Here is a 19,410-nt window from a genome sequence, read left to right as displayed (position 1 = left end):
TTATTATATAATGGGTGCGGTTTATATAGAGTGGGTGCGGTTTATATAGAGCGGAGGCTCTAAACAATCAAATTGGAGCCCACCTTCAAATAGTGCCGAGAAATATGGTTTCAATGCTGAAAAGTTTTGTGATAGCCTTAAATTATATTTTCATATTTAGTTATAAAATTTTAAACTTAAAAAAAGTGTAGATTAAGCATATATGTGAAAATTTGAAAATCTTTAAAATTGATGATCCAAAAATGCATTACAATATGCACTATTTTCAAAATTTGAATCCATTTTTTTCTCATGGGAAAAAGTTTATATAAGGATGCAACCTTATAATGTAGAACTACAGTTGCACCTCAAAAATCCATCATAAAAGGTAGTTTTAATGTCGAAAAACCCTTTAATTGATCATCTCGACATCGAGATGTATGACTACGAAAAATAAAAAGATTTTAAGTCTTGAAAATAGTGTATTTTTACAACATTTTATCTACACCGTCCATTTTCAAGATTTTCATATGTTTATAGATCTAATTGATTTTAATAATTTTTAACTTAAATTTTTATAATTAAATATAAAAATAGATTTCGAGATAATCTTAATAACATTTTACATCAAATTTATATACCATGATAAAATTTGAAGGTGCACCTTACCTCTATAGCTACGGATGCATTTGTATGCCAATTGCACCTTGTATCATTTCCATGCATCTTGATGTCAGGATGTTCAATTTAATGATATTTGAGCATCAAAACACTCTCTTTTAATTAAATTTGTGAGCTAGGCTCTAATTTGATTGTTTAGAGCCTAGGCTCCATATAAAATTTCCCCTTTTATAAATAATATTTAATATATAAATCTTAAATAATATTTAAATAAATTTAATTATATATTTTTATTTCATTGTCATCATTATTTTAGTTTTTTTCCAATTAATTGGAGTCCGCCATATGTTATCCATTTTGCTCTAATATATTTTCGGTTATAACATTTAAATAATACATATATATTACATAATATTTAAATATATGTATTTATTATTTTGGGTCGGGTCCATTTGGATCCAATTGGGTCTGGGCCCGGGTGTGATGTTTTCTGATCTGGTTGGGTTTGGGCCAAGCTCGTTGCCACCCCTGACCACTTAAAATCTAACATAAGATATGAAATACTTAATTCCAAAATGGATCTCATGATCTCCATTGAAAAAAATCATCCTAAGTAGCTCTATTGCCCATGACAGTAAGTGTGTGGCGTGATCTCGTGGGAGTACGTAATGGGGCAATTAAATTTAAAATAAGAAAAATCTTCAAAGAGTACAAGCAAGCATATCCCGCATTTATTTCTATTTAATTTAAAGTGAAAATTATAAAATACACCATAAATGGGCTATCTACACAACTTGCCCCTCCCCAAAGTTTTCTCACACTTTCTCCCCCTAATAACATTTCCTCGCAAAAACCCTCCAACCGAAAAGTAACAAAAAAACAAGACTAAAATACTGTCTTTTCTTTTCACACGGCCTTCTCTCTCTTGTTTCTTTTCACAGGGCCTTCTATCTCTTGTTTCTTTTCATGCAGCCTTCGGCTCCGGCAATGGAGGACTGCGCTCTGGTAGTCACAATGTGCGCTCCGGCAGTGCTTTGTCTAACCCGCATCGCTCTGACATACTGAGAACTGCGCTCCGACAGTGATACTGCATGCTTCGACAATCCGATAATGCACTCTAGCACTGAAAATATGCACTCTGGCAGTTCGCTCCGACAATGTAGCACCACACTCCAACAGTGCTTCTTAACATTCCGCTCCGATAGTAGTATACTGCGCTCCGGCACTACTCTATTTGGGATCGTACATTGATTTGGTTTGTATGGGAAGGGCATTTCCGTCAAAATAATAATAACTTTTACCTTGGGGGGGTTTTACTATGAAATCTTGCTTAAGGAAAAAAGTGTGAGAAAAATTTGGAGTGGGGGTAAGTTGCATAAATAGTTTATTTTACGATGTATTTTGTAATTTTACGTAATTTAAAAGTGTTTCATCAAATAACATGTAATTATGAGTCATAATAGTTGATATTTCAATGGGAAAAGTGCTTGGTGGGTCAACCAACTCAATGTAGATATGCGGCCCCACTTCAAAATCTATTTTTAAGATTGATTTTAGATCCAAATTTTTTTATATTTGTTAATCTCAACTATCACGCTGATTATGAATTTCGAATTTTTACTTTTTTTAAATAAAAATTATATTTTTTATCGTATTTTTCCACTATTCATTTTGATTTATAGCATGAGCACCACTTCTTGATGTCCATATCTAAGGCGGAAGTCTGATACATGAGGAGATGCACATATATTTTGGTGAGTCGGTGACTCACCAAAGCTATGTCCGATTTTAAATATGCATTTGAATATTCAAGTGAAATACCAAATAAGTTGTAATAGTAGATGTGATTAATTAAGTCACAACTTAATTGTGCATTTTAATCAATACAATATCTCAAACGGTTCTATAGGACCACTTGTGAGGGTATTGTTTGTACTGAGCAGAGTACTAAAAATATGGTCAACACCCAACCATAACTGATGTTTCTTAAGCACTTAGGTATTTTGGAGAAAATATATTCCTAAGTTATCAACAAAGTAGTTACTTTAATGAGTTCATTCAACTTAAGTGTATCCTATGTTATTTGTTAAAAAACACTAAAGATGTATCTTTTTATAGGGTTTAAAACTATAGAAATTGGAGCCATCATCATTATCGGAGCTTTTTTCCAACTATTTTAGATTGACTATGATAAATATTGAAATAAATTACTAGAATACCCCCTTGTGTTTCATCTTCTAATCTCACAAAAATAAATATCAATAAAAAACAAATATCCCAAGTTTTGAACCTATTACAGGCATGACAGTTGTTATTTGGTTGAGGCCACCTAAGTCAAGCTAAACCACATAAATGCCACTTCCTAAACAAGAGTTTTCAATAAGAATAAATGTTGAACCGACAACATGCATCCATTTATGCTTGGGCACATTATTAAAAATACCCATCATTGTTTGGAATTTAGAACATGAACGCTTTTTACTACAATATTATTGATCATAGGAGAATTTAGAAAGGAACATAAAGATCAAAGAAAAAACTACATCAAAGTCCCTTTATAAGCCTTCTAAATTTGAGGATGGGGTTGGGGTCGTGATGGTATCATGACTTGTGCACCAGTTAAGGTCTAGGCTTCCATTATCACCTAATGCATTAAAAAACCGCTAACGATTTAAAAAATGGGCAGGGTTCATCGTCCTCACTAATTTACCCAAATCTATGGCTACGAACCAAGCAAATATCAATGTAGGATAAAAATATTTTTTGATAAAAAAAATTTAACCAAAATGCCTCTACAATTTCCAATGGTATTTTGGTTACTTTATCTAATAAGAAATAATTTTTCTAGGTGCGCCCCCGTAAGCAACGAGCATGCCTTAATTCTAATGTCAACATAATTTATATTGAATAAATTAAAAATAAAACAATATTAATCATGACATTATGAGTAAAGTCGTCTTAGCTGTTCAGTTAGATTGGATCGATAGGAGACCAATACTCGCATATGCTATATTGGAAGGTGGAGTCACATGTAGAGGATTCCATCTTAAATATAAACACAACAATGTGGAATACATATTTTAAATCATAATATTTGAAATCGAATAACACATCCCTAAAATGCTCTGCAAATTCATTTCAATTAGATACTTCATTGGAAAGTTTATCAAAAGATATTCAAATTGCCCGTTTTCAAGCCTTGAACAACTAGAGCATTTAAATACCCCGTTAAGTAATTCAAGCCAAATGACATGAATAACCCTATTATTGTAGGGTCCTAAACTCAAAATACATATTCCATACTAAAATCTACTGACCAAGGTTCTTAAAACAAAACAAACATGATCATTAAGCGAGCTTAGTAAATTGTTGGTTATGCCCCCAGCAGGGGTTAGGAAACCAAAACGTCACATTTTATTCACTGGAAATACTTGTTATGAGTTCCTAATTTTAGGCTTGTAATGACAACAATAGTAGGAAATATATATCAAGAGACTATTTATTTTTAAAGCAAATAGGTCATAATCACTATTGTCCATCGGATTTCAAATTGGATGGTTGTGCCAGTGTGATTAACTAAACTTAAAGTTAAAATAAAATAATTTAAAATGTTGTGACACACCTGGAGCCATTCAATTTGACATCTTATGGCTAGTAAAAATTGTGATCTCCTTGTACCAAAGATAAATACTATTATAGTATAAAATACCATAATAATATCATCATTTTAGTTTAAATTGAACGGTCCAAATAAAATCACGGTACTATGAAAGTCATCAACTTTTTTTTATTAAAAATCATTGTTGCAAGTTCCTAATTCAATAGAGGGAGGCATTATTGTCATTGCTCTACCAAATGGTCTGAGCAATATCATGTTTGCAGCCATATCCATGGCTAGCAACACAAACTCCTTTTTTAAAAAAAATCTGTCGCCTTTTCCAAACCCAATATTAAGAAATGCACCGTATAAGAATCCATTGTAAAAGTTTTCTAATAAAAATTTATAATTTTGGTAAAAAAAAAGAAAAAGGAATCCATTGTAAAAGTTATAATTTGAATACTAGGCACATCTATGTGAAAATATTTTTTGGAAAATATTTTTACGATGAAAAAACTTCATGTGATTAAGCGTGAGAATCTTTTTACACCAATTGGTCCCTTTGTAAATTTTTATACCAGTTGATGTGAAAATATTCTCACAATGAACCACATGAGAAAAAATTTTCGCGTAAAAATATTTCTTAAAAAATATTTTCATGCAAACCAAACATGGTTTAAGAATTATTTTGTGTAAATTGAAATATTTTAGGAAAAAAAGAATTAAGATAGAAAACAAGAACCACTTAGATAACCTCACGAGGATTTCTACCTCATCCAAGAAAATCTTATTTGCCCCCAGAACATGTGAAAAAACTCCATTTCCTCCAATGTTTTATTTGATTCCTGGCTCTCAATACACGTTTCTCTATGTATTTCCCGGTGCTTAATGATTGTTATTCTCTCAAAGAGGTAACTGTAAATATTCCTTATTTTTTTACAAAATTTAAGAATATTTATTTTGAAAAAAGTTTATATAAGGTTGCGACCTTAAAATGTAAAACTGCAAATGAACATAAAAAATCCTCTCGGAAAAAGTTGTTTTAATATTGAAAAACCCTCTAATTGATCATCTCGAAATCGAGATGTATGACTATAAAAAAATAAAAAGATTTTGAATCCCATAAATAGTGCATCTTACAACACATTATCTAGACCATTCATTTTTAAGATTTTCATATGTTTATAGATCTACTTGATTTTAACTATTTTTGAAAGTTAAAATTTTAACTATTTTTTAAAGTTAAAATTTTAACTATTTTTTAAAGTTAAAATTTTAACTATTTTTTAAAGTTAAAATTTCATAATTAGATATGAAAAGAGATTTTGAAATAACCTTAAAAATATTTTACATCAAATTTATATGTTATAATAAATCTTGAAGGTGCGCATTAATTGGATTGTTTACGGTTGCTACCTTGTGGAAACCACACCCATTTATTTTATAAGTACAATTATGTCATACTAACCTACTTTTAAGAACATGTTAAGTATATAAATTTTACCTTTTCACTTCCATATATTGGATTGACTTTGTGTTCGCATACTTATTACCATCACATATATAAAAATATAAAAATATTTAAAAAAATAAAATAATCAAAATAAGGTGTGGATTCTATAAGGTTGCAACCTTAAACAATCTAATTAAAGCGCACCTTCAAATTTTATAATAACATGTAATTTTAATGTAACCAACTCCTAAGATTATCTCAAAATCTTCATATCTCATTATAAAATTTTAATCTAAAAATGGTTAAAATCATGTAGATTTATAACATATGAAAATCTTGAAAATCGACGGTTTAGATAATGTGTTGCAAGATGTATTATTTTTGGGACTTAAATTTTTTTTTTTTTTTCATATTCATACATCTCAATGATCAACATTAATACAACATTTTCCGACGGATTTTTGAGGTGCATCTTATTTCTACATTTTAAGGTTGCAACCTTATATAAACTTTTTCCATCAAAATATCCATTCAAGGTAGTTTAGTTAAATTTTTATTTTTAAAAATATTATTTTATATTTTCTAGTGCATATCAGCGTGAAGTCTGGATAGCCAAAGTTTGAAATTAATTTGATATAGAATATTGTACATGTTCTTAAAAAGTGTTGGATATGATAATAAAATAAAATTGAGAATAATTTTAAGTTCCACAGAATATCTCATTCCTCACTCCAAATTGGAAATTTCCCTCATTTTAACGTACTCTTTTTTCAAGTTTCAATACCCAGTGTGCCCGAGTCTCTCTCTCTCTCTTATATATTTCTCTCATTTCAATCCTTTTTTTTCCAAGTTTCAACACCCAGCCGGCATGAGGCCCCCCCCAATCTCTCTCTCTCTCTCTCTATCTCTCTCTTTCCAGCCCTAGAATCCCAGAGCCATAATCCATCAAAGAAATTACATTGCAGCTCCTCAATGGCAGCCAACCAAGAACACGTGAAACATGCCATTTCATATGTAATACTGTAGTGGAAACTTTGCATATATCCAATGCAAATACCACCTACATCATATAATTATACTCACAAAACAGAACAAACACATATAACGGTCCATGAACCACCCAGAACTCGCGTCCCACATAAATGAACCACACGGGGGGGCCCAAGTTTTTCGGGCCCAAAACGAATACAACCTGGGTCAAAAAGACAACGATGAAGAGAAATCAGAAAAAACTACATAGCAAAATAGAACATAATATGTGTGTGTGAGAGAGAGAGAGTTACAGTATTGGAACATATGCAGAGCAAAAAAGAACTTTGCGGCATATGTGAGAGAGACATTAGAAGGAAATATAGAGACCTGACATGCACACAAAACAGACTGAGACACGCACATATGTATATATATATATAGAGAGAGAGAGCTGAAATTCATGCAGATATCACACCTCAAACAGGTGCGCAGAGAGAGAGAGAGAGAAAGAGAGAGTGAGAGACCTGGAAAAATCACACAAAACACAGATTGTTAAGCCTCTGGAACGGGAGCAGCTTGTCGCTTCATGGTAGCGCACTTGATGAGATGGTTGTAGCTGCCTTTCTCCTTGAAGAGCTGAGAGAAGTGGTGCTTGCAATAAAGAATGCCTTCGAGTGCTGCATAGGTTGATGGAGTGATTGGGCAGCCTCCATGGGAGCATTTGAAGCAGGATTTGTGATAGGATTGACTCTCTACAGTCACCTGAGGATTCCACCAAAATATACTTACAACTACTAAAACCTAAAAAAGAACCCAAAAACAGGTATACATGTTAATCCATTGAATTACGTGGTCATCAGAGGTAGCAATCACCCTCCTAGAATTATCTCTCTCACCCATCTTTCACATGCAGCAACATTTTCTTTGCTCTGCATTTCTCTCTCTCTGTCTCTCTCTCTCTCTCTCACACACACACGCCCACCCACCCACAGCCAACCACCCTCCCACCAACACACCCACCCACCCATCTTTCACATGCAGCAACATTCTCTTTTATCTGCATTTGTTCCTTTCTATAACTCTCTCTCTCTCTCTCTCACTCTCACATACACAAACACACCGCGACACCCTTACAAACTATAATAAAGAAAGGGGACATGATTATCAACTATTCAACTGATTCATAGAACAAAATCTGTTCTATAGGAAGAACACATTTCAGAACTAATAAAGGGTTGCTGTAGTGAGCATCAATTTTGTTGAGGATTTCACAATGTATTTTCTGTTCCAATACTCGTTAATTACAAGGTTATCCTTAACAAAGTAAAGGTTAGAAGGTGTATTTGTAGGAAGGCACACTACAATCCAATGTGATAGGTGAAAATCATAGTTTATTGAGGCCATCACTGTCCAATAACGGATGGAGAACGAGAAAGTGTAACCCGCAATTGGAGTCACCTCCTGTTCTTTTAGGCCAACTCTCACCATCACCATCCATCATTTCATCCAACGGTGATGATCCTAATGGACTATGGTATTGCATATACCATAGAACTATCCTACTTTCTTTGCAGGTTTACTGCAAAAGCCAACAAGAATTAAAGGAGTTGTGAGCAGCATTTAAAAAGTGGAATCATCCTCCGAATCACTAGAGGCCCGAGCACAAGTCCCCCTGGTCTGACTCGGATGAGTCCAGGTTGAAACGGATAATTTCTAACAAGAAAAATTTTGAAGTAATGAAAATTCAGGAGGCTCGGCCGGTTCTGTGGTTTTTCGGCCCAGAATCTCCTGGCATCCGGGCAGATTCAAGCGAATCGTGAGTTGGCATGGTGACTTTTTAAACACTGGGCGTTAATATAACAAGGGAGCTATCACCCAACACAAAAACACAAGTCCATCACCATCAGGTAAGAGATTGGAAACACAATGGAAAAGAACAAGGACATGGAAAACTAACCTTTTCCAAGGGATATGCAGTTTTACCACAAGTCGCGCATTTGTCTTGTGTCCCAGAAAACATGGAGGCAGCTTTGCTAGGTGACCTAGTCTGAGGCAAAAGATATAACAAAAATATTAATATCAGAGAGAGAGAAAATGACATGGGAGTTATTTCATCACTCAGACCATCCAAGGAAATAATGGATGTTGCAGAGTGTTAGAACCCCACTATTGGGGTCATCTTGTGTTTTCTGGATCCCACTCTGTCCATCCCCATCCATGTCACTGGATGGTGAAGGCCTCAGTGGACGATGTTTTCTCCATTGAACATTTGATTATTTTATACTATTTCATTTACAAATTAGAGCTTCAAAACAAGCCGGTGAAAAAAAGGGAAAATTTTCAAAATTTAGACATTGCTTTACCAGTTCAGGCGTCAGCTTCTCAACTGATTTTGCAGCTGCCAAGAGAAAGACAACATGACTAAATAAGATTCGAGTTGTTACATTTGTAAGGATCTAAAAAGGACACTAAAAGAAAAAAGAATTAGTGCAATAATTCTAACAAACAAGGAAAACTCACGTGACTGAAAGCTCTTGTTGAAACTGCCAGTCTCCTTAAAGAGCTGTTCAAAGTGCGGCTTACAGTAGAGCACACCTTCCATGGAAGAATAATTACCCAGCTGCATTTACAACAACAGTGCATGAAAAATTGCAAAATTCCACGATTCTTGAAATTTAAACCAGTATATCACAAATAAACCCAAAAAGGAGATTATTTTCCTCACTGTGAAGCACAAATACTTATACATGCCTAACTGCCTGTGTGGTATCATCACTGGCACTGATTCCAGATACTGCTTAGATAATTGTAAATATAAAATCACACAACTACAAAAACATAACATGAATTAACTATATGCATTAATGAATTTGACGAATATACATGTGTTAATGCAAGTTAAAATCTATATCTATAGATGTCATAGATAGGCACAGTGTTTCAAATCCCGGAGCGGTGGGGCAGATCGTTCACCCTTAGATTCGTGTTGGATTGCTGGATCGACGATCCGGAGGGTCTGAATCAGTCCGAATCAGCGATCCACAAAAGTATTAAAAAAAAAATGAAACAAAATTAAAATTAAATAGATATAGAGGGGACCTAAGAAAATATTAGATAACTTAAAAAAAAAGAAAAAAAAAATAGATAAGGCCAGTTTTATGAGGGAACAGGGCTAGGACCCATACAATCTTGGAACCGGTTTAGTCCCGATCGATTCCCATCCGAATCGGCGATCAGGATCGGAAATTGCCAGGTTTTAAAACACTGGACAGGATACTTGAATGCATCTCCTAGTAATGGATTTACAAAAAATGTTAAAAGTTCCAAGTTACATCCCTTTTATCTATATCCATACCTCATATCAAATCTCGGAATAGTAGATTCTCAAGAAACCCCACGCACATGTGTGAATACAGGCATGATGATTTTTAAACCCGTGCACAATGTGTGAGGAATTTTACATAAGCCCTCCAAAAGAATAGCATATTTTTGGCTGTTTTCCGGGGAAGCTACCACAAAGAGTTACATAGTCGAAATACAACGCATGAGCCTGAAACACCGAATTCTGTCCAATCAAAGAGCTTACCCTATGAAGGCAAATCCTAATCCATGCACATAAGGATATCTTTGAATAAGTATGTGTTTATGTGCACATGAGGATATCTTTGAATACATATGCGTTTTTGTGTAAATCAGTGTAGGAAAAATTGAACCAGAACAGTTAAGCGATTCAACCGGCCTAACCGGGCAAATCCTGAAGGGTAAAAAAATGCAAAAATCTAATAAGATATGAAAAGTATAATTAAACAAAACACATTTAAATGAAGTTGAAAATTGACAAAAAAAAAAATGGATTTTAAAGAAACGATTTGTGCCCAGGGGTATTTTAAAAATTTTCCAAAAAAAGATGGGAAAATGTAAAAATAAGTATTAATGGCCAAAAAAAATTTCAATCTTTGCCAAAATGATAAAAAAAATTAAAAAATACATTATAAACAAATCGCTTATTTTTTGGGATTTTTTATATATTTTTATATTTTTTTAAAAATACCCGGTTGGTTCATCAAAACCGGTTGAAACCAATGGCCGATTCCGATATAACCAGGTGGTTATGATTTGAACTGCACAATTTTTCCTACACTGGTGTAAACACACATGTGTATATGTATACATGCATGCATTCAGGTCATTTCATGTTGTAAGCTTCTATAATAACAGTCTAGCGAACTTCATGTGATAACTAAATGTGAGATTTCATGGTCAATTTAAAAAAAAGAAAAGGAAATAAGATTTCATGGTTATTTAGCTTTCCACAGAAGCTTCAGATCTATCAGGAGGAGAAACAACAGCTATATGGGTAGCAATCTCATCAATGCTGCTTACCAAATGAGTAGCAGTCTTACGGTGATGCCAAAGGCCAAATGGTAAACAATCTGCATTTCTCATGGCAAGATCTACAAAACTAAGTAAACCAATTACGGAACTAAGTAAACCAATTACAGATGAACTCTCTACAATCCTCTAGAGTGGCAAACAAGAACAGCTCTCCAGGCGAATGAGAGGCCAGAACATTTCTAATACATTGGTTCTAGCAACATAGACATTGACAATGACAATTTTCAGATAACAAAAAGAATAATAGCAGCGCTATTCATTATTGATCCCTACGAAAAGAATTACAATCAAACGAAAACAATATGTTTTCTTAGAAGGTAAAAAGAAAAGAGTAAAGTGAGAATCTGTGTATGAAGACGCAAATGACTTGAGATTCTACCTTCAAGGTGCCTTTGCAATGGTTGCACTTGAAGCAAGATTTGTGGTACAATACCCCATCAGCTGAAAGCTGATCCATCACATACACAGTCTTCTCACAAGCTTTACACTTCTGCTGTGTTCCACTGAAAGCCATGGCCCCAACTCCCGAGCTTTTAATACCAAAAATGGACCCCACCAGTAACAATCTCAAGATCCTACCACCAAACAAGACTGGTACAGTCACAAATACGCTAAATATCTATATGGTGATGGCTATAAAGAAGCTTGGGCCTTAAATCCAAAGCTTTAACACTGAACTATAATGAATCAGTCACGAAAAGTTTTGACTGTAGATAAATAAACAAACTTGTTCACACAGCCCGCTAGACCTGCTAAATTGCATAAACCAAAAAGTACCCAAGCTTAAGTTCCAAGGTTTGGCCCCAATCTAGAAAGGATCGGTCACAAAGGCTCAAATGTCAGCTCTTTCGTACGAATAAACAAAATGAATCCTTGAAACTTGATTTAGGGATAGTTGATCATTGGAGATTTCGACTCTGCAAAGTTCAAAATCTTCCTCTGTAAGAATAATGCCAGATTGTTATTAAAAGAAAATCATATAATTAATATCCTTTACACCACTATTAGCACTGTAATTAAGCAGAGATGGATCAATCTCCAATCCCATTTAGAAAAGCTTGGATCACATATTTCTTTTTCAAAATGCCAGAATCTTAACAATCCAAGCATGTTCATTTGGACAATATGCCACACAAAATAAATGAAAATTGCCATGAAACCCGAAAAAATGCAATTTTTTTTACAATAGTAAAACTACTAAATCATACCGAAAGTTAATTAATCACTTGAATCATCAAATATCAGATTATCTAGAATTCCGGATCAAAATTAAAAAACTTTTATACAAAGAAATGCACTGCAACAGCCATGAAATACGCACAATCTAAAAAAATATTATGACTATCAATTCTGAATTCTTCATTAAATATGAAAAATCCCTGATAAATCACTAAACCATACAGAAAATTAATCAATCGCTTGAATTATAAACCATCCGATGTAGCAACATTTCACATTTTCTAGAACATTCGATCACAATCAATTTTTTACAGGCAAAAACAAAAAAGGAAAAAATGATGCACTGAAATAGCCATGAAACAGGCAAAAACTAAAATATGACAACTATCAACTCAGAACTCTTCCTCAAAGATGACAAATCCCTAGCACTATCAGATGAACAGGACCTTCAATAACCAGCCATAAGCTTAACCTAAAATCCACCAAATTTAACATAGTAACTCCTAAAATCAATAACAAAACAAATTTCTAGTCCAATACCAATGACTCAATCACAATACGGACATTAAAATGCAGAAAATGCACACAATCGTGAAAGCAATCCTTTGATCCAATAAAGGAAAGAGAGAGATAAAACCTATAAATCAGAGTCCGATAAAAAAAAATGGAGGAATTTTTGAGAGGGATGGAGAAAACATACATAGCACAAGGCCCAACACGGTGCCCTAATTTTGGAGGGATATTTGCTTTTTGTCGCGAGCAGATGCCGCAACATAAAACAGCGAGAGCAGAGGAGATAATGACGGTCATACCCACACATGGATAAACCCTCTTTGTCCCTGACTTCATTAAAATTCTCGTGTGAATCCTTACCATTTTTTTTTGTAGAAAAATTGTGATCGATTCTAATGTGCTCCTTCCGGATCAAATTGTATATTTTTTCCCTCTTGCAAAAAATTAATTTTTGGAGCATGATTTGGATTACTAGATGTATGATATTTTAGTACACATAGATTTTACTGTACAAAAATTGAATTGTTCGTGTCTCGCTATTGAGCGTGATTTTTTTCTTGCATTTCTGTAATGTCTATGCAAATCATTACTCTTTTTATTTATTTATATATATATATATATATATATATATATATATATATATATGTGGGAAAGCTTTTTATGTTCTTCCTACAACATAAAAGTTTTATCCTTCCCTACCATCCCGCTATCCATTTTTTATCAAGAGCGCCACTCACCGTTTGATCTTAGATCCGACGTCTCAAAGTATTTTATTTTTAGTTTTTTTAATACAATTTTTTTTAATATGAAATTTGGTACGTGTGATCTTCTCATTGGGGTGCACCTATAAAAAATATTAACAATAATTTTTTGATAAAATATAATAACCAAAATACCTTTTGAAACTTTTAAGGGTATTTTGGTTATTTTATTTTATTAAAAATATTTTTTTTATATTTGTCGTTAGTACGAGTTTAATAGAGAAATAAACTTCCAAAATTTGATGTCAAAACAATTTATAGAATAAAATTTAAAAATAAAACAATGTAAAGGCATGACATTGTGATTGAGGCAATCTTAACCCTCATTTCAGAAATGAACACTTGCATAAGGGGATGATAGAGCTTTTATGTTGTTGGGGGAACATAAAAAGCTTTTTATATATATATATATTAGTTTAATTGCTAGGTTTATAAAGTCGACTCATGAAATACGAGTCCTTAAAGATAAAATGGGTTTTAACCCATGCAAACTGTACATTTAGAAACACAATTTTAGGATCGTCAATTTTAAGTATTCACAAATTTACCAAATCTATGCTAGAATAAAATTGCAAGCAACTGTAAAGGTTTTCATCACCAAATTTGCGATGTCCAATGGGATTATGAGGTACGTATACACAAAATGAGAAAAGCTATGCCATTGAGGAAAAAACAAAAGGGTCCCCAACTTTTTGATCTTTGAAATGGAAGAAATTGGAGTGCTTTTTTTTTGTCAGATCTGACTCTTCCATATGGCAATGATTTTGTACCAAAAAATGGGGGGGGGGGATATATATTTCAAGAAATGAACAATAACTCGAGTTCTACATCACCCGAGCAAGTACGAGTATACTCACCTGAGTACTATCCACCATCTTATGAACCCGAGGGATTACATGGGAACTCATCCAGGCCATAGGCTGAGGCCAAGTAAATATCCCAGCCTAATTCAACTACTTAAATTCCTACCACGCAATGTGCATATATGCAATGGTAAACTATACAAAATTAGAGAGAGAAAAATCATAGTGAATACCTATTTGACCATGGTTTGCAAATGATAGAGACAAACCAGAGCGCATGCATGTACCTAGCTAAAGAAAGAGGTATGTTTTTCCTTAATACACACAATGTACGTATAGATCAACATTGGGTTGGCGAAATCCAAATAATCATATTTGTTTCATATGAATATATTTTTTGAAAAATATTTTTACGTGAAATAATTCCCTCATGTAGATAAGAGTGGGAATATTTTCACATTAATAAATCTATGTGTGTCTTTTCACATCAATTGGCAACTAATTGTTGTGAGAATATTCCTACACTTAAGTATACAAGAGAAATTTTTTATATGAAAATATTTATTGGGAAATATTTTTTCACAAACCAAATGTGCTCTTAAAGAAAATTTGAGACGAATGTGGCATCGTCAAAATCCAAATAAATTATGCTAAAGAAATTTTAGGATAAACATGGCATTGTTAAATTCTAAAGAAACTGGAAAAGGTTTATATACTTCCCCTACAACATAAAAGATATATGCTTTCCTTACCATCCAGCTGTCCAATTTGATCAATAGAGTCACTCACCATTGATCTTAGATTCGACGTCTTAAAGTATTTTATTTATAGTTTTTTTTATACAAATTGTATGAATATGAAATTTGGTATGTGCCATCTTTTCATTGGAACGCAGCTATAAAAAATATTACAAATAAAATTTTAATAAAATATAATAACCAAAATAGCCTTTGAATATTTCTTTAGTACGAGTTTAATAGAGGATTGGACATCTAAAATTTGATATCAAAATAGTTTATAGAAAAAATTTAAAATAAAATAGTATAAAGATATGATATTATATTTAAGACAATCTTAACCTTTCAATTAGAATGGACGGTTGGATAAAGGGAAACGTATGAGTTTCATGCCGTACGGAAAACATAAAAAGCTGGGTCACATAATTATGCTGAAAATCTTATAGAATGAATATGTCATTGTTAAAATATATAAGGGTACAGGGCGTTAAAAAGTAAAAAATAAAGTGAAATGCGGAGAATGATGGTCCCTCAGGGGTAAAAGTGAAGAAAAGTGGTGTCTGACGTGTTTAAATTTTTCCGCTTAATTTTGTCCACGTTGTGGGTCCCGATCTGCCCACTCGACAGCCTTTTTTTGGCTGGGGCTGCTTTCCCCTCTCATTGGCCTCTTTTGACTCCTAAAATTAATTGGAGATAATTCATTCAAATTTCTTAGAATATTTGATACGTAATGGATTTTTACACTACTTTTCCTTCTTAAATCAATTTTTTATATATATTGTGGGGTGCATAATATAACAACATTATGCATTGGTAAAAGACGTCATTTGTTGTTTTCTCTTCTTTTTTTAAGAAAAAAATTGTTGGGATCTGCCTTAGCATTACAATATGACTATTTTTATTTTTAAAAAATATTGGATTTTGGGTCCTTGAAAGTTCTTACGAATTAAATGCTCTATATATAATTTAAGGATATTTAAAAATGTGTGGAATATATATATATATATATATAGAGGTTTGTCACTAGGTTGAAAAGGTTACAGCCTCAAAGGTCTTAAAAATACTCCCACAAAGAATTTTAGGAGTGAATGGTCGATATGTTCATGTATAAGCATATAAAAAGTTTGATTTGATATTTTCAACTTTTAATTGATGCTGTCATTTTGCCGCATAAAGCCTAAGAATATTTTATTTGACTTTGAATGCGGTCAATGGTAATGGTTCTAGCCGCCTTAATCCAAATCTAATAGCTAGGAGCAAGCGGGTGAGCCCATTCAGAATCGTCCGAGACGCCTTGGATGGGAAGAGTTATTGAACTCAAGTGATTCGACATGATAACCCTTGTTTATACAGAAAATTCGAAAGAATAAATAAATAAATAAATAAATAAAACTAAAAATAATAAAGCTTTTGAGCTTTTTATTGTTTAGGCGTTTTGGGATCGATTGTTGACCCTATGCAACAAAATCCCCTCCGAATCCAAAAGAGGGCAAACTTGAAAACTTGTTAGTTCGGTTCAGGTTTTTGCATCAAAACCTCATGTATTTTTAACCCCAAAAAACCATCCACCCTTCTTTAACTTGCTCTCTCAGTTGTAAGAAATAATCTCAAAATTGTCTTCAAATTGTTTGTATTTCATCCTTAGCAAAGCCCTAATTTTTTGATCAAATTAAACATTTGAAAAGGTCAATGCTCAAATTTATTGTGTTTTTTCAACATTGAACTTTGGATTTGAGGAGCGGCAATTTTCCAAATTTCATAATTTTTCATTGGCGATTTTGGTATAAAAGCTCCTATGATCGATTGAGACCATGTACATTACTTTTTCGATACTTATTTACATATTTATTTGAAAATTATGTTGCCATAAAAAGTGCAAAGTATTTATACATATGCGGTCCACAAAATGTAAAGCAGCCATCTTAAAGATGGATGCAAGTATGTGTTTCATCTAAAAACAATGGAAATTAATGGTCTAAATATTTTCTTACTATAATTAATATTGAGAAATGATCCTATAGGACCCTCTCCCATTTATGTGTATAACACCCCAAATAATCATAATTAATTTTGGCATGGATCTCTAAAAAAATCAAATCCCTCACCCATGCGATAACTTTTCTAGAGATCTGTGTAAAATTTAATGGTGATCATTTGGGGTTCTACACACATAGGAGGGTCCTATAGAATCATTACCCATTAGTATTTTAAATTTTTTATTTTATCATATTCATGCTCTCCATGTTTACATGTCCTTCAAAATTAAGTCTTAAAAACCATCAAATAAATAAATTTATTAAGAGGCCCGCATTTCTCCATATGCGTGCTTGGCCTCATAGAAATCGGGTCATTTATATATTTAACATTTGAAATTAATTTTCATGAGATGCTTAAAAATAGTTAAAAATAGGGGGTGGGAAATGGGTTGTGAACCAGTGGACCCTATGGGTTGACCCAACCTGGTTTGGTTTTAGATCTATTCATGGGCTCGCTAGGTTGGGTCAAGGTCCACTTGACCTTGAACAACCCGAGGCGATCCGGGTCCGAGTCTAGCTTAAACCCTATTGGGTCGGGTCGGATGTGATTAAGGGTAAATCAGAGCAGGTATAAATAAGCATAAGATACGTATAAATATATATCAACTATATAATATATAAAATAATTTATTGTATTTTTTTGGTTTTAGGTAAAGTATGGGTCCAATTGACCTAGACCTACATTTGCTTCAGGTCTGAATCTAACTTAAGCATAATCAGGTCATGCTCGAGTCGACCACGACCTGATCAAGCCATTTATAGCTCTACTCAAATACATGTAGAAAGCACATGCATTTTACTAGTTTTTATAAATCCCATACCTCATCTTGGACTTACCCCAGGCATATATCAAAATGGGGCATAAAGTGAGGGGCCGGAACCGAATTTCTGAAACCTATAACCAAACGATAGCTCTTACTAAAACCAAGTTTTACATATGGAAAAAGTTTATATAAGGATGCAACCTTATAATGTAGAAGTACGGATGCACCAAAAAAATTCATCATAAAAGGTAGTTTTAATGTTGAAAAACCCTTTGATTGATCATCTCAACATTGAGATGTATGACCATGAAAAATAAAACGATTTTAAGTATCATAAATAGTGTATTTTACAATATATTATCTGTACTGTCCATTTTCAAGATTTTCATATGTTTATAAATCTGCTTGATTTTAACCATTTTAAAATTTTAAAATTTTATAATTAAATATAAAAATAGAGTTTAAGATAATCGTAAGAACATTATACATCAAAATTATATACCGTGATAAAGTTTAAAGGTGCACCTTACCTCTACAGAGTATGCCAACTGCACCCTTTACATATACTATAATTCACGTATGTTTATCCAATATTTGTGTATTCAGGACCCAAATGACCTGTTAAGTCACGTGAGTGTGATGTTTGTATTAGTTCTCTAACATGGTCTCTATATATTAAATTTCTTAGGATATAGAGTGCCAATAAGCAACATCATTTTAGTTGTTTTGATCACAAACTAAGGGGCAAGTAATTGCACAAGGCTGCTAATAAGAGGTTAGATCGAAAAATAATTTTTTACTAGTTAAAAAAATGTTAGTTTTAAAAAATTCATTTAACAGTATATTTATGACTATCTAATTTCCTATGTACATCTCCTATTATTTTACTCTCTTTTAAGCATAATGGTCGTATAAAAATTGGCATTGTTTTTATAGGCAGAATTAGCATAGGATTTTATGATTATTATTATTATTATTTTTTGTCACACATATCTATTTTCCATTGAAGGCTGAGTTTTCAAATGAATATTTGGATAAGACAATAAATATTTTTAAGGAGAGATAGATATGATTTTTTCGGTAACCTTATTAATGAATTTGTATATAACAAATTGTTGCAACTTTATACTAGAAAAGTATTGCGCACCTCAAAGTCTAGCAGAAATGAGTGTTACAAATGCGAAGCCTTCCAATTGATCATCTCAACTTTGAGATCTACGTATGTAAAGAAGAAAAAATGAATTTAAAGTCTTAAAAATAATACATATTATAATAAATTATCTAGATCGTTGGATTTTAATTTTTTTTAAGTGTTTATAGATTTACTCCATTTGCAATATTTTTGAAAATTTAAAATTTAATAACTAAGGTTGAATATGAATTTTCAAGTCATTGTAAAGTTTTCAACATCGAAACATGACCCGGTTTAGAGGTGCACCTCGCTTATATTGCTTATATAGTACGATGGGTACCCTATACAAACCTCACCCTCTAAATACAGGTTTTTAAGAGTCCCCCCGACTCATACTATTGTCGTGCGAGCTCCCTCTAACACCCATTTTTTATATATAGATATTGGATCCAAATTTATAGAGATCC

The 19,410-nt window shown here is 32.9% G+C and overlaps 1 protein-coding gene across 15 annotated transcripts; it reads right to left on the bottom strand.

The window, feature by feature from the left end:
• Positions 1-6,624: 6,624 nt before the first annotated feature.
• Positions 6,625-12,923, bottom strand: LOC18437802 (LIM domain-containing protein WLIM2b). 15 transcript variants are annotated; one of them, XM_088873356.1, is made up of 8 exons: positions 12,738-12,923; positions 11,768-11,935; positions 11,398-11,593; positions 9,144-9,243; positions 8,987-9,021; positions 8,581-8,670; positions 7,148-7,385; positions 6,625-6,843 (listed from the first exon to the last, which is right to left on the bottom strand). In XM_088873356.1, the coding sequence occupies exons 2-7, from the start codon at positions 11,779-11,781 to the stop codon at positions 7,176-7,178; spliced, it is 645 nt and encodes a 214-aa protein (XP_088729482.1). In that variant the 5' UTR covers positions 11,782-11,935; positions 12,738-12,923; the 3' UTR covers positions 6,625-6,843; positions 7,148-7,175. The 15 variants fall into 15 exon arrangements, with proteins under 15 accessions (XP_088729482.1, XP_088729486.1, XP_020525293.1 ...); XM_088873360.1 differs by having other exon boundaries at positions 11,796-11,935; XM_020669634.2 differs by having other exon boundaries at positions 12,762-12,923.
• Between the last annotated feature and the right edge of the window lie 6,487 nt (positions 12,924-19,410).

This window comes from Amborella trichopoda, chromosome 8 (assembly GCF_054954075.1).
Source record: "Amborella trichopoda isolate Santa Cruz 75 chromosome 8, AtrichopodaSantaCruz75HAP2 v2.0, whole genome shotgun sequence".
Taxonomy (NCBI): Eukaryota; Viridiplantae; Streptophyta; class Magnoliopsida; order Amborellales; family Amborellaceae; genus Amborella; species Amborella trichopoda.
Note: the sequence above shows the minus strand (reverse complement) of the source record. Positions and strands in the feature narration are given on the sequence as shown.